Genomic DNA, 20,138 nt, shown 5'->3' with positions numbered 1-20,138 from the left:
ATACGTGAACATAGTAGTTAAATGTTTATGCCTCCCTTTGTCTTCTTGTTGTCCTTGGATTCTGTTTATTGGTCTATTTCTGCACATGTACATTAAGAGCAACTAAAAAAACAGACTCAAATTCCTTGTATGCGTACACATACATGGCCAATAAAGCTGATTCTGATTCTGAAAAGAAAGCTGACTATTACTTCAGTTTCATTGTCATTGTGTTTTATAATAATACATGCAGTTTTGTATATCAAAGCCTACATATATTTGACTTTTTTGAGATTCTACAGTATAACTTTTTTTGACATACAATACTATGAGTTTTTTCATCATACTAATCTTTTTTAACTTTTTACAATTTACTATACTATGAGTTATTTTTCCGACATGCTATACTAGTCATACTATAATATAACTTTTTTCTACCTACTATACTATGACTCTTTACTATAATATGAATTTTTCGTCACACTACCCTATGTTTTTTTTGTTCAACATACTATACTATAACTTTTTTGGACATACAATATCACATTTTTGACATACTATACTATGACTTTTTTGTCATATAATGCTAAAACTTTTAACATACTATACTATTACTTTTTTAGACATACCATACTATGTTCTTTTTATCAACATACTATATAATATGACTTTTTTTGGACACTGGCTTTTTTCATGAAACTATGTGAAAGTGATCAAACTATACAATTACATTTTTTGGACATACTATACCATTTCTTTATTTTCCAACATACTATACTATGACTTTTTCCGACATACTATACTATGACTTATTCGTTACACTATATAATTACTTTTTTTCTCTTTTTATCCATGCTATACTATGACAATTTTTATACTTTTTTTTGACCTACTATACTGTTACTTATTTCGACATGCTATACCATGACCTTTTAAGACATATATTTCTTTTTTTTTTTTAACCTTTGCAGCATACTATATAATCATTGTATAGTGTGCTGCAAAGGTTAAAAAAAAAGCATGGATTAAAAAGAGAAAAAAAGTAATTATATAGTGTGTAACATAGTAAGAAAAAATGTCATAGTATTACAATTACTTTTTCCCGACATACTACACTGACTTTAGGCTTTTTGTGAAATACTATATTGTGACTTTTTTCCCCCGCATACTATACTATGACTTGAAAGTTTTGGTTTGAAATAAAACTTTTTTTTAAAAATCCCAGATTTTGAAGCAGCCCTTGCCTATAACACCAAAATTGGATATAATCTGTGTACATTTGTATTCAGCGCAACAATGCAGGCTAGTAAAAACCTATAATTAAACTCTTAAATTATTGAGGATTTAAAAATCGTTATGTAGTGAAAGGTTTTGAATTCACATTAGGGAATGTTACAGATTAGCCCCAGTTAAGAGTTACCTGACTACTTTACTAGCATGCTGGTTTGATAAATGATAGTGTACATATTACAACTTTTAAGTCAATATGAAAAGGGGGTGTAACAGATGCAGATCAGACAACAGAGTCCAGCTCAGAATGTTTATTCAGATTAACAGATCAGAAACATGCAGTCACAGTAGATAAAAATGTCACACAAGGGGAGGTTTATAGGTAATGAGGGCAAAGTCACCACCTTCTAAATATCCATCCTTCCACAACATTTCAAAAACAGTGACACCACCAGAACCCGTCAACTCTATAGATTAAGCAGATTAGATTTTAAAGTTACGCTAACTGGAGCAGAAGGGTGTGTTTAAAGCCTGAGTGTGTCTGCCACCTTTTCACTCAAGGCTCAACCCTGCAGCTTTGCATATTTAGCTCTGTCCCCCCAGGGTGTGCTTGTCGAACAGGTACTCCGCCATCTTGTTTGTGTTGGCATCCATGCGGGAGAGGTTGGAGATGTGGTCGCCCAGCTTCTTGATGGCCTCCACCTGCTCGTTCAGGTAATGGGTCTCCAGGAAGTCGCACATCTGAGGAACAGGATGAGAATGAGTTTAATACCCGTACCAAAAGTATCCTAGAGCACACAGGCTTGTGGTTTGGCCAGAACCCTCTTTCGCAGACCTCTCAGAACTGATTCATACTTACATGAGGGTCTGTGTGATCAGAAGCCAGCTTGTGCAGGTCCAGCAGGGCCTGGTTGACGTTCTTCTCCAGCTGCAGGGCACACTGCATGGCCTCCAGCCCGCTTCCCCACTCATCACGGTCTGGTTTCTACGGAGGAAAAACATTCAATTATAGCAGACTGAACGGTCAGTGATAAGGATCAACAGCTTTTACACAAGTAATACTGCTGCATACCAGCCTCTGTCTCTTAAATACTAATCTAGAATAGTTACTGGACATAATAGAACCAATCATTTGCAATAAGTACAGTTCTTACACAATCCAAGAACATATGGCAATGTAGAGGGATGAGTATCACACTACAGTATGTAATCCCAGTGCATTTGTCCTAGACAGACAGGGTGCAGCAAGACCAGTCACAACATGGACCAGTCGTCCAGTCTGTACCGACCTTCAGGTCCTGGAGGAAGATGCGTCCTCCCCTGTTGTTCTGGAAGGTCAGCAGCTTCTCGGCGTGCTCCCTCTCCTCGTCGCTGTTCTCCTTGAAGAAATGCGAGAAGCCCTTGAGGGCCACATCGTCACGGGAGAAGTAAAAGGCCTGCAAAGGGACAAGAGGAGAGGAAGGGCGGAGGTTAGAAACATTTATTAGCAGACGTCACTTATCCTATTCGTAGTAGTTTGTAGCACTTATTATATTCGGATTAGTCTGTTGCAATTATTGTTTTCGTAGTAACTTGCCTCTGCACTATACTTTTGCTCTGGCTTATGCTTTAAGATGCTTGTTTAAGAAAGGAGATGCACTTATGACTTCTGGTGACTAGTAGTTCTCTTGAATACCTATGTTGAATACACTTCCTGTAAGTCGCTTTGGATAAAAGCGTCTGCTAAATGACTGTAATGTAATGTAATGTAATGTCACCCAGCATTTAAAAAAAAAAAAAAAAAAAAAAAGTTGTGACAAACAGTAGTTATGCAGCCAAGTAGTGGTCAGGCACATGAGTCATGGTTTTGGAAGGTCTAGTTGGTTTGGACAGACAGTTTTGAAGATGAGGGAAGGAAAAAAAAAAAAAAGCAGCATAAGCATGACTCAGCATGTTTGACTCCGTGTGGTGGGTGGGGGATAAAACACTCATCTGGCAACCATGAGATAAACAAGTGAGGAACACAGAAACATCAAGCCACTACACTCCATTACTTATACAACAAAATAGAAACAATAACAGCTTTTTTTTCTAAATTTCTCTAATAGCCAATAGTTCTTTTTTATATCAACACATAAAATAGGCGCAGATAATTAGCATACATTGATACCAACAACGAAGATTTAAAAATAAAAAAAGAAGTGTTGTTTCTCCTACCATGGAGGTGTAGGTGTAGGAGGCGAACAGCTCCATGTTGACCATCCGGTTGACGGCGGCCTCGCAGTCGCGGTGGTAGTTCTGACGGACCTGAGACTCCATTTTAGCTGGCTTTTTCTTTGTTTCTTAGCAAAAAACGGTAGAAAAAATAAAGCTTTACGGCGACTTTAATCGGTAGTGTTGAAGTAGTGAAAGTTGTTCTCGTAATGCAGGAGAGATGAAGGACAGAAGTTCCGTTCAAACACTGTTGAAGCAAGAACTCCTTGTTGCTTTCTTCCCTGGTGTGAAATGGCAGTTGAGGCGCTCCGTGTATTTATACCCGACAGACGATACGTCACTCTACGCATTTCAGCCAATCACAGAGCTCAGAAAGCACAGTAGCCAAGCAACGAGACGAGGGAGGGGGCTGCATTCCCCCCCCTTCCTCATTCCTGGAAATCCAGGTTTGATATTTCATTGATTTATTCACACCTGCAATGACGAAGCACTTTTGCTATCTGAAAGGACTGCATTATAAAACTATGCATTATAAAACTATGCATTATAAAACTATGCATTATAAAACTATGCATTATAAAACTATGCATTATAAAACAAGTTATAAAACTCAAATACAGAATAGAGTGAGGGAGCAAATGATGTGTGTAAAGATGGGTTGTGATCATCATTTCCCCTTTATACAAACAGCATAAAGATATAAAACTGTAAAAGAAAAATAATGATAGAAAAACTGAATACTCCTACATACAAATTGTCTTCTGATATTGTATTAACTACTATACTTCAGGCCATATTGAATTAGAAATTTAGTTCAACCTGTCCTAAAATAGGTGATTGCAATTACTTCAAACTGCAAATGACAAGCATCATATGGTCGGTAACGCTGCAGAATATTCTCCAATTCTCTGTGTCACCGTGACATTTTTATGAAGTTTTTACAGAGATTCTATACTGAGTTCTGCTCTTGCCTTCTCTCTATAAACTGACTCAGCCCTCGATTGTTGGCCAATACTACCCATAAGGCAATCTATAGACCTTGGTTAATAATGTAGTCAACTTTGGCCCTGTACAGCTGAACTTTTCTTGTAATAAAACATGACATCTAAAAACTGCTGATAAAGTGTTTTCAACCGAGGTGGATCTTTATTATTGCATTACTCAATACCACAGCACTGTTGCAAGACACTGAAGAGTCTGAAATGCTGAAAAGTCTTAGCGTTGTTGAAGTAACACAGGGGCCAAGAAAATGCTGTAATTGCATATTATTTGTGATTTTTTTTAATGAAACAAAGAGCGTAATTGCTACAGGCTGTCAGGCATGTTATTCCCACATGTGTAGAAAATACATGTCTAACTAACTTTTAGATACTTTGGATAAAGGTAACCTTTCTACAAAAAAACAAACACATTTGCATTTCATCCCCGTGTGAGTTTCCTCCAATTATGTGTGTTTACAGAATATGTGTCAGCTCTAGTAGACTGTCCTCTATGCTTGCTCATATTTGTTTAATGTGAGAGTATCATTAAGTCTCCCTAAAAAGGATTGGTTTGGATGATGGTGTTAAATTAAAATGTGATTTATCAATCACTGTATGGAACTGACTTTGAAATAGTCAACATGCTGTTATTTATCAGCCTCTGAAGCAAACCATGGTAAGAAAAAGGAGTTAAAAAACACACATTTTGGGTTGAGGTTTGTCCTCATGTACACTTGAATATCATGCTTTAGTTAATAGTACAGGACCACATCATCTTTGCCCTTACCAGGCTATAATAAAGTGATACAGCACTTTGAGCCAATAGTTTTCCACTTGTATAGCTCCAGGTTGACGTTAAGGGTCACAACAATTACATTTAATCTTTAAACTGCAATTTTAATTCTGCTGAGGAAGATAACTTGTAGTGCAGATATTTTTTTCAACTAGTAATAAATTGTGGTAGTTACGTTTCAGCTAAACTATAGTTAGAATGTTTGCAGTGCCAGTAAAAAAGAGGGCTAATGTGTAATCATGTGCTCAGAGTAGTTGCATTCTTTAGGCCTATTATCTCATTGGGCTCACAATAAGTATGGGCGCCATGAGGGCTAGCAATCTCTATCTCTAAAAGAAACACTTAAAGGTAAAGTCAGCAAAAATATCGACAATCTCTCACCAGAGTTGCCGACTCCACCTTTAAGCGTTTTTATTTCTCCTAAGAAATGTGTCTACACACCTTTAATTTTACAGATATTACCCTGAGAATGCATTGCTTGTTGCCATAAATTCACTTTTCAACACATTTGTCACATTACTGCAACATTCCAGCTATATGTATAAATATTTTTTTTAACATGACTGGCTACTCACGTAACACATTCCTTTCCTTTATGAGGAAGTGGCACTACTTTTAAGACAGGTGTTAATCTTGATTAAAATGTAGTGTGGTTGGTATGGCCGTGATGCAAAGAGTCCCACTTTAATTTGAAAAATGCTATGCTCTCTGAAGATGCATTTATTTCCGGGAACAAATCAACTACTTTGCCCTCATCCCATCTTCATTTACATTGTATTATTCAGGAGGGCTTTGTTCTAGTAACTTCTAGAAACACTCATGTGATGGTTGTCTTTAGAAGTAGATGACTCTGCTCTTTGCTGGTGGACACTTTTCACAGAAGTAACATCACTCTTGTGTATAGGATTTCAACCTGCAAGGAATCTTGTGAATGTTAATAAAAGGACCACTCCTGGGACAAAAACATAGATATCTCATACCTCAAGGTTGCTTTTTGAAATAATGTACACAACATAGAGAAATGTTTGGAGATGGGCTATAAACAGGAAGACAGGGGTTAATTAAATCAGATCCACTGTAATAAAAAGTGCTATAACCTGTTGCGCAATTGACCTGGACTTGAAAAGATAAGAACTTGCCATTACAGCACAATATCTGTAGTTGTTCTCACTTTATATCCCACACTCTCATACTTGGAAAAAAGTGACTCAGCAAATTCAGACAGCACCCGTGCTTATTTCCTGCTGCGTCACGTAGCACGATTAGTCGGCCTTGACTGCACAAAAGCGGTGTCAGGTCAAACTGAGGTTTGTGCTGTGTCACTGTTGTGACTCAGTGTTCCAGTCTCAAGGGAAGAGTCTTGTGACCAAAGGGAGTGTCTGACGGCAACTTTACCTCAGGGCTCTGCTGGCTGGAACCAGTTTGAGAGAATAAAAAGGAACCAGAAAGTAAAAAAATAAATAAAGGAACCTGAAACAACACAGGGTTTTACTGAAATGATGATGTTGCTGATTTAAACAAAGTGTGTCCACTGGAGTTGACCAGTCAACATCTCTTGTAGATGGACATTGAACTCAATAGCAAGTTAGGCTTCTTTGTGTTTGGGATCTCATAGATGTACTTCCTTAATGAGCATCAATCACCTGACCAACAGGCCGGCGTAGCCATCCATAATGCTGTGTACTACACTGGAAAAACAAAACAAAAATAAAGTATAAATTCCAAAATTGAGAAATGATTTAATATAGATTTTGTAATTATGGCTTTTATACAGTGAGAAACCACAGAGTAATTTTCTGGAAACACACACACACACATTTCAGTGTGAACTTGGACATGGGAACAAACAAGATTTAACTGGGAATGTTTGCATCAAGTGTGTTTTCATGGGGAAAATGTTACAGTATTCTTGTGCTGTGATAAAGATATGCAGTACAGTACATTTGCATATTTAGACTGCGTTGATACAAGATTGATCGTTTTTTGCTCAGTCATTGAAAGAATTCTAAGGCAGATGAGGTTTCAGGTTCTAGGCGGGATTTGTAGTAAAAAAACTTTTACTACAACTGAGATATTTATATTTTAGTGAACTGCTATTGTACCTCTGATACTTTGTCACTTATCCTGTGTTTATGACTGAAAAACAGGTGAAAAAAAAGATTTTGCCAGGACAACCTTCTAAGTTTCTTTTATTTCCACCATCTGTCAAAAAAGGTGAACAAGTTTTGGCAGAAGATTTTGTTTTGTGTCAGGATCATTACCACTAACCCATGTTTTAAATAAGACTAAATGCATTCATGTTTTTAAAGGCAAATTAGCGACTTTTAAAATACATTTCTAGCCAAAAGACAAGAGAGTAATGTTACAAAACTTGCAAACACTCAACATAGGAGCCTTGTGTTGCATGGACAAATTATTTGAACAAAAATCACTTGCCAAAACTTTTTCACCTGTTTCACAGATGAAAGAAGAATTAAGGAACTCAGAAAATAATAATTCACCTGAACTTATGTCAGAAATGTTTTTTACTATCAATAAAGCCTGTTAAAACACAAAAAAAAACAATGTATTGATCCGACGAGCTAGAAGAATCTGTGTAAAATATTTTAATATGTTAATATATTTAACCTTTTAAGGTCCTGTTCTGCTCACTCACTCACTACCTACCTGCTTAATAAATACCAGTTGTCAGACCTGTCTCTGATGCTGATCTGATTTTAAGTAGCATTTTGATCCTTTTTGAAAGAAACTTAACAATTAGTTGCATTTTGTTTAAATCCATTTCAACAGATAACAGGACAGAGTTTCATATTTACTCATAACTTCATTTTAACATTGCATGTTCAATTATAAAGTATTTCATAAGTTCTTGGGGCTGCTGAAACTGCAAGCTATTGAAAATACCTGAGGCGTGTATGGCTGTACTGTGTATTATGATATTAACAGTTCCTTGGTCATAACATTTCCATGATTATAAGATGTGTGTTCACTTCTTTTTCTTTGTTTTTGTTGATGAGGTTGACTGTTTTAAGTGAGCTGGCTGCTTGGTGCCACATTTCTTCAGGTTACACAACTTCACTTAGAACAAATCTTTTGTCTACCTCTGTCTGAAATCAAGGAAACATTGTCTACAATTGATATCATTGAAAACTGCGTATGTGATGTGTGGGCTTCAATTATGGGGGGGTAATTGTTGTTTGGTCACTGTTGATTTCACTGACATCTTGATATTTTCATGGTCACAGTTCATTTTTGATCCTTCCTCTTAAATCTACACCCCACAGGTCAAAATTTAACTGAATGAAATCCCTCCCTCTTGGCTTTTTATGCTGTTGGAATCCAGACACTCTTCCACTGGACGGCATTTCTCCACATCTCCTCCAGGAGTGATGGATGAGACTGGGTCCAGTCTTTCCCTCCATCCTCCTTTGGGCAGGACAGGAGCAGGGTCTTCAGAGGACTGGTGCAGGTGTACTGGAGGTACTGACAGCCCTACGGCAGGAAAGCAGAGAGCAGGGGTGAATATGATAGTATGCGGTCAGGCTGTTGTTCATTTCCAAGTGAAGACTTAATGGAAACCCCACACCTCTTTTCCCCGAATTGAAATTTGAACACTGGTGTGTATGTGTTGGTGTTTAGTGCTCACCTCAGCACTGCCCCAGTACCAGATGGCCTTGATGACGCTGTGATTAGCCAGAGCCACGGTCAGCTGGTCTCTACTTCCTGTAATGATGCTTACCAATCCTGCTGGCAGGTCTGAAGACTGGAGCACCTGAGGAGGAGGAAAATCAGTGTTTACAGACAAATATACAGGCGAACATATGATTTCTCAGTGGCGATTACTGATGTTGTCGGTTTGAGATAGGGCTGTACCGACTAGTTCAAAGCTTCATTCATCACGTCGTCGTTTGAATTCCCAAATTGAATTCTGTCGACCAGGTATTTAGCACAGTTGCAGAAGAAAAAGCAGATTGCAGCCGAGGAGAGGCAGGTGAAATGAAGATAACGTTGTCGCTACCAGTTACAAATAGCCTCGAAAGTGAATGGTATTATACAATTTGTAAAATTTGATTCTAGTGGTGGCTATGCTGGTTTCCGACCTATGTGATCAAAACTTCTCCAATAACTCCAGAGCAAAGTCCAAAAGTCTAATTTTATTTAAAAAGGATAAATGTATTCATTGCGGAAATTCACGACATGTTTCTACTTTAGGATATATTCTGCTTCAATCCGTATTTGTTGGCGTACAGCCTTCAGAAACCAACATTATCACTGCAGTCAAAAAACAGTTTGCTCTCCTGCTGGCTGCACACAAAAGGGAGGCAGCTTGAAGAGTTGTATTCATTAAATAAATTGATTTAATACAAAACAACTAAATCATTTATTCCGATAAAATACATTTTGAAGTTGAGGATTTTGTTTCAGGATTTCTTTGTCGTTGTTGTTAGGGTTATCATGTCATAAAGTTTGACTACAGACATTCAAAGCTTCATTGGAAAACCTCAATAGAAGACTTGAATGTAAAGAAATGGAGATTGGTACAGACATGTGTGTAAAATGAATGTTCCCAGACCGATCATTTAAGGTGTTTTCCCAATAATTCTCTCTCACTATTAGATCATCATCATTCACCTTACCTTTTTTAAAAACATCTCAAGTTACACTCGCTTATAGTCCCTCATCTTTTGAACTGATGCTTTGTACTTGTACTTGTTTCTAGTGTTACTTTTGTTAATTTGCATTGCTCCTGTGTTTGGTGCACATTTGATATTTTGTGGTAAAGGCTTTTATTGTGAAGCATTTTCTAACTTTTGTCTTTACCAACTTGCCGCATCTTATCACTTGCCTGAATGAATGCCAAGGCTGGTAGTGGGTACTTCTGACTGGGGACCATGATGACAGCGTTGCCATTGCCGATGGCTGCCCCGAGAAGTGTCACCATAGAGAGGAGGGGACTCTCGTCGGGGAGGACGATCCCCACGACTCCCAGGGCTTCAGGGAGGGAGAGAGCAGAGCCAGACTGTGGCAGAGGCTGAAGGAGAGAGACACAACAAGATTTAAATGCAGTTTATTAATAATGCAGTCAGAAAATACTACTCGAGAAATCTTTGTATATTACAAAAAATCCTCACCGGAATTCCTCCTTGGATTTTATCGCAGTAAGCCGCCCAATCACTCAGCCTGGCGATGCTGAGCTCCACCTCCTTATCGGCCTCGTCCATCGAGAGGCCGGTCTGAACATTGATTGATGCAGCTACGTCCCGCCTCTTTGCCTCCAAGCCCTTGGCCAGAGAGTAGAGAGACTGAGCGCGTGCAGAGGGACTCTTTTTCATCCAGCTAGGGGAGAGGAAAGGACGTTTAAACACACAAGATTATTATGAAGAGGCCTTGGCGCCAACACTGACGTTTCTGTGTCTCCGACATTTAATTATTTTGGTTAAGATATATAAACTAGGAATGATGTTTAAATACTGTCCTGCTGACACATACACAGATCTAATACTGTACTTTTAATGGTTAATGGGTACTGACATGAAGCAATGTAAGTTTATAGGATTCCAGCATAATCAAACTCTGTTGATGCTCATGTGCTTTGTTTATATTCTGCGTATGACTCATTAAATTTCCCAAGTTGGACTTTGACTGGTGATAAACACACACAGCCTACTGGATTGTGAAATACTTGCTGCCTATCTGGATTGTACTTACATGTGTGCTTTTGAGCAAAGTTTTATTTGGGGCAAAACAACCTGTCTAGCCTGAAAAATATGTTTTACATTAACTAGGAAAAGGAGGGAGTTTCACCCTGGGCCTGGTTGAATAATTTGTTCAGTTTTTTTTTAGTGTGGTGTGCAAATGTTGTTGACTTGTTGCTTTTGAGTTATTTCTCATTACTCACTTTAATATTATTATTTGTTGCAACGGCTTATATTGCCTAGGTATATCCAAATAGAGAGAAAATGTGTCCGCTTGTGTTTGTGACTTTGAAAATTCAACATCTTGCAGTAGGACATTTGTTAATTTTTAACCCCCGCCCGTGTCACAGCCGGAGCAGTAGAGCTGCGCCCGATGGAGGCAGATTTCAGAGCCATAGATTCTAAATCAAATCTCAGTGAGATAAAGGATCAATGAGTCATGCAGACTAGACTAACATATTCAACTAAACAACCCCTCTGCCCCTACACTTTCTCTGCTAATAGGGGATGGAGAGGGTGGGATGGCAGGTACACATAGCATCACCATATATCTTTGTGTGGTAAAGCTCTCACCCAGGCTGGACTTTGACAGCAGCCTCCACGGCATTACGGACATCTTTCCTGCCTCCATCTTGACAGTAGGCTAACACACCACCGCCCACTGGTGACTGCACAGCCACACTGCAGCCAGACACTGACTTGCAAGGCTTACCGCCGACAAACTGCAGGTAGACCTTTGGAGCACTGATGGGAGAGGAGAGAGGAAGAGTGAGAGATTGAGTGATGCATGTGGACAGATATGTATTAATCCTGCATGTATTAATGTATGCTGTCATTTAAATTATTTACTTTCTTCATTCTGCTTTAACCCAGTATTTTTGCACAGTTGGATAAAGATTTGGCTACAATATTATTATTATTATTTTTGTAGAATAAGATTCCAGAGCACTGTAGTCCAAAAGTTTTTATGCAACAAATTTTCTGCCTTATCCTTGTTGGCATTTAGCCTTTTGAAAACAATATTTTCCCTGTGGTAAAAAAACACGTTTGCTTTCCCACTTGCCGCACATAAAGGGAGGCACACAATTTTGAGTAATATTCATTAAACAAGAAATTTTATTTAAAAAGTGACTAAATCATTCAATCGGATGATATTATTTATTAAAATTGAGGATTTATTATTGTTTTTTTAGGGTAATGCTGCTTAAAATTTGACAACAAAGTTTAATTCCAAAACTTAAATAGAGGCTTTGAATAAATAATAAAAAAATGACATGTGGTACAGCCCATATACTTGCAATTTAATAATAATGTGCATTTTAATGCAGCTAGAATGCCTTGTGATACTTTATAAACTAGACAAAGTAAGAAAAAGAGCATTATAAACCCACCTGGCAGGGTCTGAGTCATCAGGAATGATAGCTGGGGATGCTGCTGTTCCAAACTTTGAGTAATCCATAGAGACGGGGGAGGAGCGAGGAAGAGGAGGGGAGGAAGAAGAGGACGGGCGTAGAAACTGGTACAGACCCTGGCAGAGAGAGGATAGGAAGAGTTTATGTTTGATTCCTGCCCTGGCTGGTGTGTAAGTAGTGTAGTGAAAGGAGTCGGGACAAAGTCAAAAATATAACTGAATACCTCCTGTCCTCCGTCAGTGCAGGTGCCGCTGTCTTTGTGACCAGAGACAGGCAGACAGGGGTCAGACACGGAGTGGGAATTCACCCACACTGAGCCAACTGACAGACTGAGGAGAGAGGAAGAAGAGGAAAACATCAGTAGGGAGCAAAATATCCTTTTCACAGCAGACAAAGGACTTTCAAAGCAGGAAAAGCACAGGTGTAAATAATAAAACTAATAAGTCAAAATGTCTGCTTTTGAAGTGTCTATAGAAGTCTCGATGAGGAGATGACAAAAAGGAAACAATTATTAAAGTAGTTACTAAATCTATTTAATGATCATTCAGCCCTGTGATAGGCTGGCGACCTGTCCAGGGTGAACCCTGCCTTCGCCCATTGACAGCTGGGATCGGCTCCAGCACCCCCGCGACCCTTAACTGGATAAGCGGTTACGGAAGATGGATGGATGGATGGATGATCATTCAAGTCTTTAAGCTGCCTATGAATAATTATAAGTACATATAAGGTATTTAATGTTGCCTGTAAAGATGATACGAGAGAAAATCAGAGGAGAAAAGTCAGAAAGGAGAGGTAGGAAACATTCACTAAGATGAAGGTTTACAAGTATAAAGAAAAAGGTGATTTGTAAGAAGACAGGCAAAAGCAAAGAAACATACAAGAAAAGTAAGTGGAAGATGAAAAAAAAAATCTGAAGAAGAGAAAGGGGAGGAAGAGGAAAAGAAGAGTGTGAATGTGTGAACCTCTTAGCCGTCTCCAAAGCCAGTGTGAGGTCTTCGGTCCAGATGGAGGCGGCCTGGCCATGAGGACTGTGGTTCCCTGTGCAGAACACATATTGTTACTGTGGTGCAATAGTAAAATACATTGTGCTTTACTCCTCTGAAATCAGGTTTATTATTTTATTATTCTCACAAAGCCTTAAAAGGGGCTTTTAAGGCTTTGTGAGAATAACTTTCCAAAGTCAGATAACTCCTTCGACCATCTACATCCGTGGAGGCTTCTTTACCGAGGGCGACTGCTTCTGTGTTGCTTCTGAAGGTCATGAGAGGCAGCAGTGGTCCGGGAGCGGGGCTGACCACGAACGGAGAGGAGGGGGCCGCCCCGCAGAGCACTGTGGGAGGGTACTGAGCAGCTGAAGGGGGGGCGGCGCAGGACTGAACCAGCTGCGGGGCCAGAGAGTAAAAAACATATAAGAAAACAGAACATTTGTAGGCCACAACTCATTATAAATCTTTCATTTTCCTACTTTTTGGTCTTGGCACACATTAAAAAAAAAAAAAATCAAATTCAAGTCCAGTTAGTTTCCACCACCTAAATTATGGTCATAATGTGAGCTAACTCTCCTCTCAGTCACTCATTTGGACCGTGCCTGCAGCTAAACACAGCTTTTCCTTGTTTCTGACTAACCGTGGCCCCCTGCTGCTGAGCGTCCTGTACTGCAGCATCCACCAGGCCCCTGTCCCCGTCGCTGTGCAGGGCCACACACTTCATCCCTGCCATACGGAGCCTGAGACGGGCCACAATGCTGTCCAGCACACTCTCCTGCACGCACAACACCCAGTGGACCTGAGTGGAGAGAGGAGGGGAAGATTGTTAATTTTTTGGAGTGGGGTAGTATGAGGTACTTATCAATAGTCAGTGTATTACTACCTACAGTAGATTGCGGTCAGTGGACCCTCAGTTTTTAGAAACAGACAGGAGTACCAGCATGGGAGCAAAGCAATATACTGCTGTGGACATGGGCAGCAGCTAAATGTAATATAGTGACCTAAAAAAAGAATCCATCAGTTTAAATGTCGGCTAGATTTTGAATATTTTCACCGCTTTAACTCGCTGTTAGACAGCCGTTTCTGACGGTAAAGTGAAGCAGTTATATCCAACTATGCTCTCTTCAAAGCCACAAGACTCCATTGACAAAAACATTAATTCTACTAGCCGAACACGACAGTGGCTTGTGTACCGCTGCCTAGAGCGGTTCGTTTGTTTTGGTTATTGTGTGACTATGGTGAATCCAAAGTAACCCTTTGAAACACAAAAGTCACAATAACACAAAGTAACTAACCTATTGAGGCAAAGGTAGAAGAGCAACTCCTGTGTTTTGCGATGGGAAAATTACTCTTTTTGTCAATGGAGTCTTGTTGTTTTGAAAAGAGAGCATAACTAACGGTTTGAGTTCCCCTTCAGAAAGGGCTATAAAAAAGATTATAAAAATAGCCTGTGTCTAAAATACTTTTTGCTGCTCCCCCACCTGTCAACAGTTCCTGTGCCGTTACCATGCCGTGTCTGTTTCACCAAACCGAGGGCGTGCGGACCGCGATCTACTGCAGGAAATACACTGATATGTTATGGATACATACTTAATAAAACCACACTTCAAAATATCTGCACTTTCCCTTTAAAGAGAAATAGTTGTCTCTAGGATTGCATGAGACACAATCCATCCTTCATTAGGAGATAGTCTTTAGTATAAATCACCTCTCTTTTCTTCTTGAAGGCTGTCTCTATCACTGCATCCACTGCGCTATCGATGTCGGCCGACTCAAAGATGATGAAGGGACACCTAGCACCGATGTTAGGGGAGACAGAAACGGGTACCCCCATCCCTGCTGTGGCCTTACACAGCATCACCCCATCCTGCAAGAGAGGGAAACATTTTTGTCATGATGCAGGATATGTTGGAAACATTAAACACATTTTGAAAGCCTTATTATGTATAGGAGGTCTGTCAACGTTCTGGTTAGGAACGTAACACCAGTTTTCACACGTACCTGCTTGTTGCCGCTGTAGGTGACGTAGCTGACGCTGGCGTTCTGGGCCACTCTGGCACACAGCAACATATCACTTCCTGTTAAGACATTAAGAGCCCCAGCAGGTAGCCCTGCACCCATAAAAAGCTGCGCCAATAGCAGCGTTGGAGGGGCGATTCTCTGACCAGGGATTACGATGACGGAGTTGCCTAGAAGGAAGCAGGAATAAATCAGAACTCAAAACACCAATCAGAACAGTTATGAACAAAAATTGAGGTGGAACAATTAGCCAAAATACTAATTTGATAACAAATTATCTCTAAACAAAAATGCCACATATTTAATGGTTTTGGCATCTCAAATTCTTTGATGCCCTAATTTGCTCATAGCCAGAAGCTCATCTGATCAGATTTTTATCTTTCCGACGCTCCTTGAACGTGCGACGAAAGCTTCTGTCAAAAGTGACGGCCAAAACGAAGCTTACATTTGAAATATTTCATCAAAAACATTTTATTCTACATGTCTCAGATGATTCTAGAGGGTTAATTGTAATATATCACATGAAAAAACAATCAAGTAATCACTAGTTGCATAATAAAATTTTATTCCAAGAAACTTTTTCAGTGTGTATCTAACTAATACAGTGTGTCTTTGTATATGTGTGTGTGAGTGTGAGTGTGAGTGTGAGTGTGTGTGTTACCCATGGCAAGGGCTGGCAGGACTTTGACCATAAGGGAATAGAGAGAGCAGTCATCAGAGGCAAATACTGCCACCACACCTGGGAAACATGAAACACAAAAGGTTTAAAGAAAAAAAAAAAAAAAAAAAAAAAACACTACAGAAAGTTATTAACAACACCAAATCCCCTGTTAACCTCACCTAGTGGCGTCCAGTTGGCGATGAGAGTGTCTCTGAGCTGCGCCCAGCTGCTGTAGTACTGCAGCAGTCGGACGAGGCTGGAGGGAGAGCAGGAGGCCTCGCACAGCTCGCACAGCTCCGACACACACGGACCGTGCTGCCCGAGAACGCTCGCCGACCTGTTAGCACAGGACAGGACTGTTAAATTGAACAGAGGGTGCTGAGGTTCCTGAGATGTGTAGAGGTGAGTTTGTCCTACCTGAGCAGCACTTTGGCCCTCTGGTAGCAGCTCAGGTCCCCCCAGGCCTTGTGTCCCTTAACGGCAGAGGAGGCACACTGGGAAACGTCGTCCTCCCCGGAGCACACTGTGCTGCACACGTTACCACCTGGAGAGCAGAGCAGAGAAAAACATGCATACACATTTTAAAAAGAGCCAAGTGTGAGCTGTGTTGGTTTTTCTTGCACTGTGATTTCAGGCTGCTCTTACCTTTAGAATCAGCCAGGGAGCGACTCTGTCTGTCTGCTGGACGGACAAACTTGCCATCAATGAACACGCCCAGAGAACGAGAATGGTGGTCCAGCCAGGCCTGTCGGAGAAGATAAGCAACAGTTGATATTCATACCAAATCCACCTCTGAGGGTGGAACCAGGCTGATGGTGTTTTGCATCATTAAGAAAAAAAAATGACTTGATAAGTAAACGGCCCTTAAAACGGCTCCAAGTACACAAAAAATGCACCGATACAGATATTGGATATCGGTCTGACACTGACTCGCATAGCTGGATCAAGTATCAATCGCAATTGGGCCAATCTATTTAATTCTATGTTTATGTACATCATATATTGATATTTTAACTCCAAACCAATTTGTTGTTGAATTTAAAAAGGTTTACACTTGATTTGTAAATCTTGTTAATTTAGAAGCTTTTTTTAACAAGTTGCTGGTGTACAATTTATTATTAGATAACAGATAGATGAAAGCACCAATTGGGGTTAAGTGTCTTGCCCAAAGACACATCGACATGGACTGGAGGAGCTGGGGATTGAACTACCAATCCACTGATTGGAAGACGATCCGCTCTTACTCTGACCCACAGACACCCAAATCCATATATATTTATTCATTTCTTTCATTTTGTTTTATAAAGTAATTTTAGCAATGTTTCAGTCGAGTCTGATTTTAAACTCCACGGAAACATTGCTGATTTGTGAGTGATTTTGACCGTTTAACATTATTCAACTGTTGAAAACACGTTAGGAAGGAAGCAACATTATGTAATGCCATCGAACCTGCATGTGTCACCAGATGCTTGTTTAAGAAAGGAGATGCACTTATGACTTCTGGTGACTAGTAGTTCTCTTGAATACCTATGTTGAATACACTTCCTGTAAGTCGCTTTGGATAAAAGCGTCTGCTAAATGACTGTAATGTAATGTAGTGTGACTTGACTTGGGGGGAGTGTTTTCACAACATGACCGAAGGTAGCCTATTCAAAATACTCTCTTCTATAAACTACCATTTGAACTTTAATACGATCCTGAACGTACCTCGGATAGCTTTGTATAGTTTATTCTGAGCCAAAGGAAAATATATAGAACAATGAATTTATTTTCCAGGATGACACATGACTTTCCAGGATATTTGACTTTTTCCTCTCATTTTCCATGACTGGAAAATTGGTACTGCAGATCATGTCACATTTCCAAACATCCATGTTGAAGATAAAAGAAAAAGCACTGGACTCATCATATTAAAAACTATCTTAAATGTGCACCAACTGCGCACACACACACTTTCCAGCAGGCGAGTTTTCCAGGAACACAACTCAGAGATATTATATAAATGATATATAATAGAGCTCTAACTGGAAAGCTGATACATTATCAACACATTTCAAAACTATGTGGAAAAACATTAAACTAATTAGCACACCTGTTTTTATTCACTGTTTACATTTGATATTCCTCTGCACATCCACACAGAAAGATGGCTTATAAGTGCTGCTTTCCTCACTTAACACTGATGTCAGTTCATAAACGTGACATATTTTCCATCAATCAAATTTTTGCTCTGTTAGGTCAATGAAATATCCAATTTCTCTTATGACAGATATACTTGGTGTCATTTTTAGCTGAAATATTTGCACGATTATGTATGTTATGATAGTGGGCATGAAACAAAATATGAGGAGGTGCCTTGGTTCAATAAAAAAAGTTGGGAATGCACAATAGACCTCCAGAAAACTGACTGCAATCGCTCTCAGCTGAATGTAGGCACAAGTTGCATAAGCTTGCTTGGGGTTAGGGTTCTCGTGTGCACATTTTGAAAGATACAACTTTCTTTCATAAACTTTGAGTATGAGAGAACAGGAGTACATCTTCACCGCTGCAGGAAAGCATAGAAACTCCTCATTTGACTTCTGAAAGAATGCATTCAAATCACAGAAAAGAGGAGAAACGTCTATAACGCTTTCAAACTCAATTCCACTTCATAAAAAGCTAACACCAAGAACAAATAACAATTGGAACATCGTGCCATAATGCTGATTCGACACTGTACATGAGATACACAAACCTATGCTAATATTTCATTGGTTTGGAAGACACCACCTCTGCAGGACATTGACTGATAAAAGACGGGTACGCCAGGCCGAGTGTGTCAACTATTTACAGACAGAAGACCAAAGTACAGTGCTGACCTTCTCTGTGCAGAAAGTCTAATGTCACCTTACAATATTCAACAGCTAACTTCACATTTCTGTTTTGATGACCTTAAGTCTGTCTCCTGTTACAGCAAAAAGAAAAACTGCTGGGATGAGGTCAACTATAGAAAAGTCATGTAGGTGTTTCATCAAACTACCAGGACACTGTGACAACACATTTAGTGACTGTACTGGGACATGGCACCAACAAGCAAATATTTACCAACAAATTATTTTGTACAGTGATAGGCTCTCTGAATAATATTCAAGCTTGTTACTGCTTAAGAAATATTAAAAAAAGAGGCTAATAAAAATAAAACCAACCAACTAACATGTAACACCTGCTTACATCCGGAAGTCAAGTCTTAATTGCTATATTTGAAAGACACCGATTTCAATAAAATCAAAAATGTGTGAAAGTGTGAAAATTCCCCTTTATTGAAAACATGTGTCCAATCATCTGGCTTTACTCTTGACATTTCATAACCAGTACTGTACAGTCTAAGTCACATGTTTGTCTTGTGAGTTACAGACTGCTAACAGTTAATGAACTTCACATGGTCTAACAGGAATATGCTAACCCCAGAGTGCACTAAAACATGCTAATATGAGCCAATATGCAGCATAATATCCAAGCTCTTCTTCTGATGTGAATTAAGTTGGTTGTTTTACCTGTGCAGTGGCAGTGCTGGAAGTTGCTGCGGGTCCGTACTCCATACTTTGAAAGATATCGTGCACTGTCTTGGTGGTGCTACCGGCCATAATAGTTACAAGTCAGTGAGGAAGGAAGTCTCCCTGGCGCTCAGTATTCGTTTTCTGGGTGGCGTTCAGGTTGAAGACGTTGGTTTTGAAGTTTGTAATATGGTAACTGCAAGAAATTGAAGGAAGGCGACTGAGATCACGTCAATCGCAACGTGCTGCTAGCGTCACTCCCACTAGAAAACATGCGTCGCAGTGCAGAGCTACCCTGACGTACGTCGAGCAAGAGGGTTCCCTTCTGCTTACTTCCGGTGTTGTGTCCGGTTTCTCAGGGTTCATTTGTGAGACTGAATTTAAACAGAAGACGCCATGTATGTGTAAGCTACTAACAGCAATTCAAAATATATTGTTTGGATATATTTATAACATTTTAATGTATATTTTAAAATGTAGTTAAATAACTAGTTTAGCTGGTTTTAGCAAGTGGTTCCGCTCTGTGTTTGATTCGTTTTAATGAACGTATAAATTACTCTGAGCAGTTGACAGTTTATTAACTAACCTATTTTAACTATTCGTTAACTTAATATTTTTAGAAAGTTGAGATACTTTACCACTCTTACCATCATCTG

General features: G+C 39.5%; 2 protein-coding genes across 2 annotated transcripts; both read right to left on the bottom strand.

Moving 5' to 3' along the window:
- Window positions 1–1,505: 1,505 nt before the first annotated feature.
- Window positions 1,506–3,700, bottom strand: fthl27 (ferritin, heavy polypeptide-like 27). The gene is made up of 4 exons (XM_054607391.1): window positions 3,406–3,700; window positions 2,499–2,645; window positions 2,069–2,194; window positions 1,506–1,950 (listed from the first exon to the last, which is right to left on the bottom strand). The coding sequence occupies exons 1-4, from the start codon at window positions 3,505–3,507 to the stop codon at window positions 1,795–1,797; spliced, it is 531 nt and encodes a 176-aa protein (XP_054463366.1). The 5' UTR covers window positions 3,508–3,700; the 3' UTR covers window positions 1,506–1,794.
- A 3,673-nt stretch (window positions 3,701–7,373) lies between these two features.
- Window positions 7,374–19,820, bottom strand: aldh16a1 (aldehyde dehydrogenase 16 family, member A1). Its single transcript, XM_054607385.1, has 17 exons — window positions 19,483–19,820; window positions 16,595–16,694; window positions 16,367–16,493; window positions 16,129–16,286; window positions 15,950–16,027; window positions 15,271–15,458; window positions 14,978–15,136; window positions 13,910–14,068; window positions 13,509–13,665; window positions 13,246–13,321; window positions 12,507–12,612; window positions 12,263–12,399; window positions 11,445–11,615; window positions 10,308–10,512; window positions 10,022–10,207; window positions 8,822–8,947; window positions 7,374–8,667 (listed from the first exon to the last, which is right to left on the bottom strand). Exons 1-17 carry the CDS (start codon window positions 19,570–19,572, stop codon window positions 8,500–8,502), a joined length of 2,391 nt encoding a protein of 796 aa, XP_054463360.1. The 5' UTR covers window positions 19,573–19,820; the 3' UTR covers window positions 7,374–8,499.
- Window positions 19,821–20,138: the final 318 nt, after the last annotated feature.

Source organism: Anoplopoma fimbria, chromosome 11 (assembly GCF_027596085.1).
Source record: "Anoplopoma fimbria isolate UVic2021 breed Golden Eagle Sablefish chromosome 11, Afim_UVic_2022, whole genome shotgun sequence".
NCBI classification, from domain to species: Eukaryota; Metazoa; Chordata; class Actinopteri; order Perciformes; family Anoplopomatidae; genus Anoplopoma; species Anoplopoma fimbria.
The sequence above is the reverse complement of the archived record's forward strand: the minus strand, read 5'-3'. Positions and strand labels throughout refer to the sequence as shown.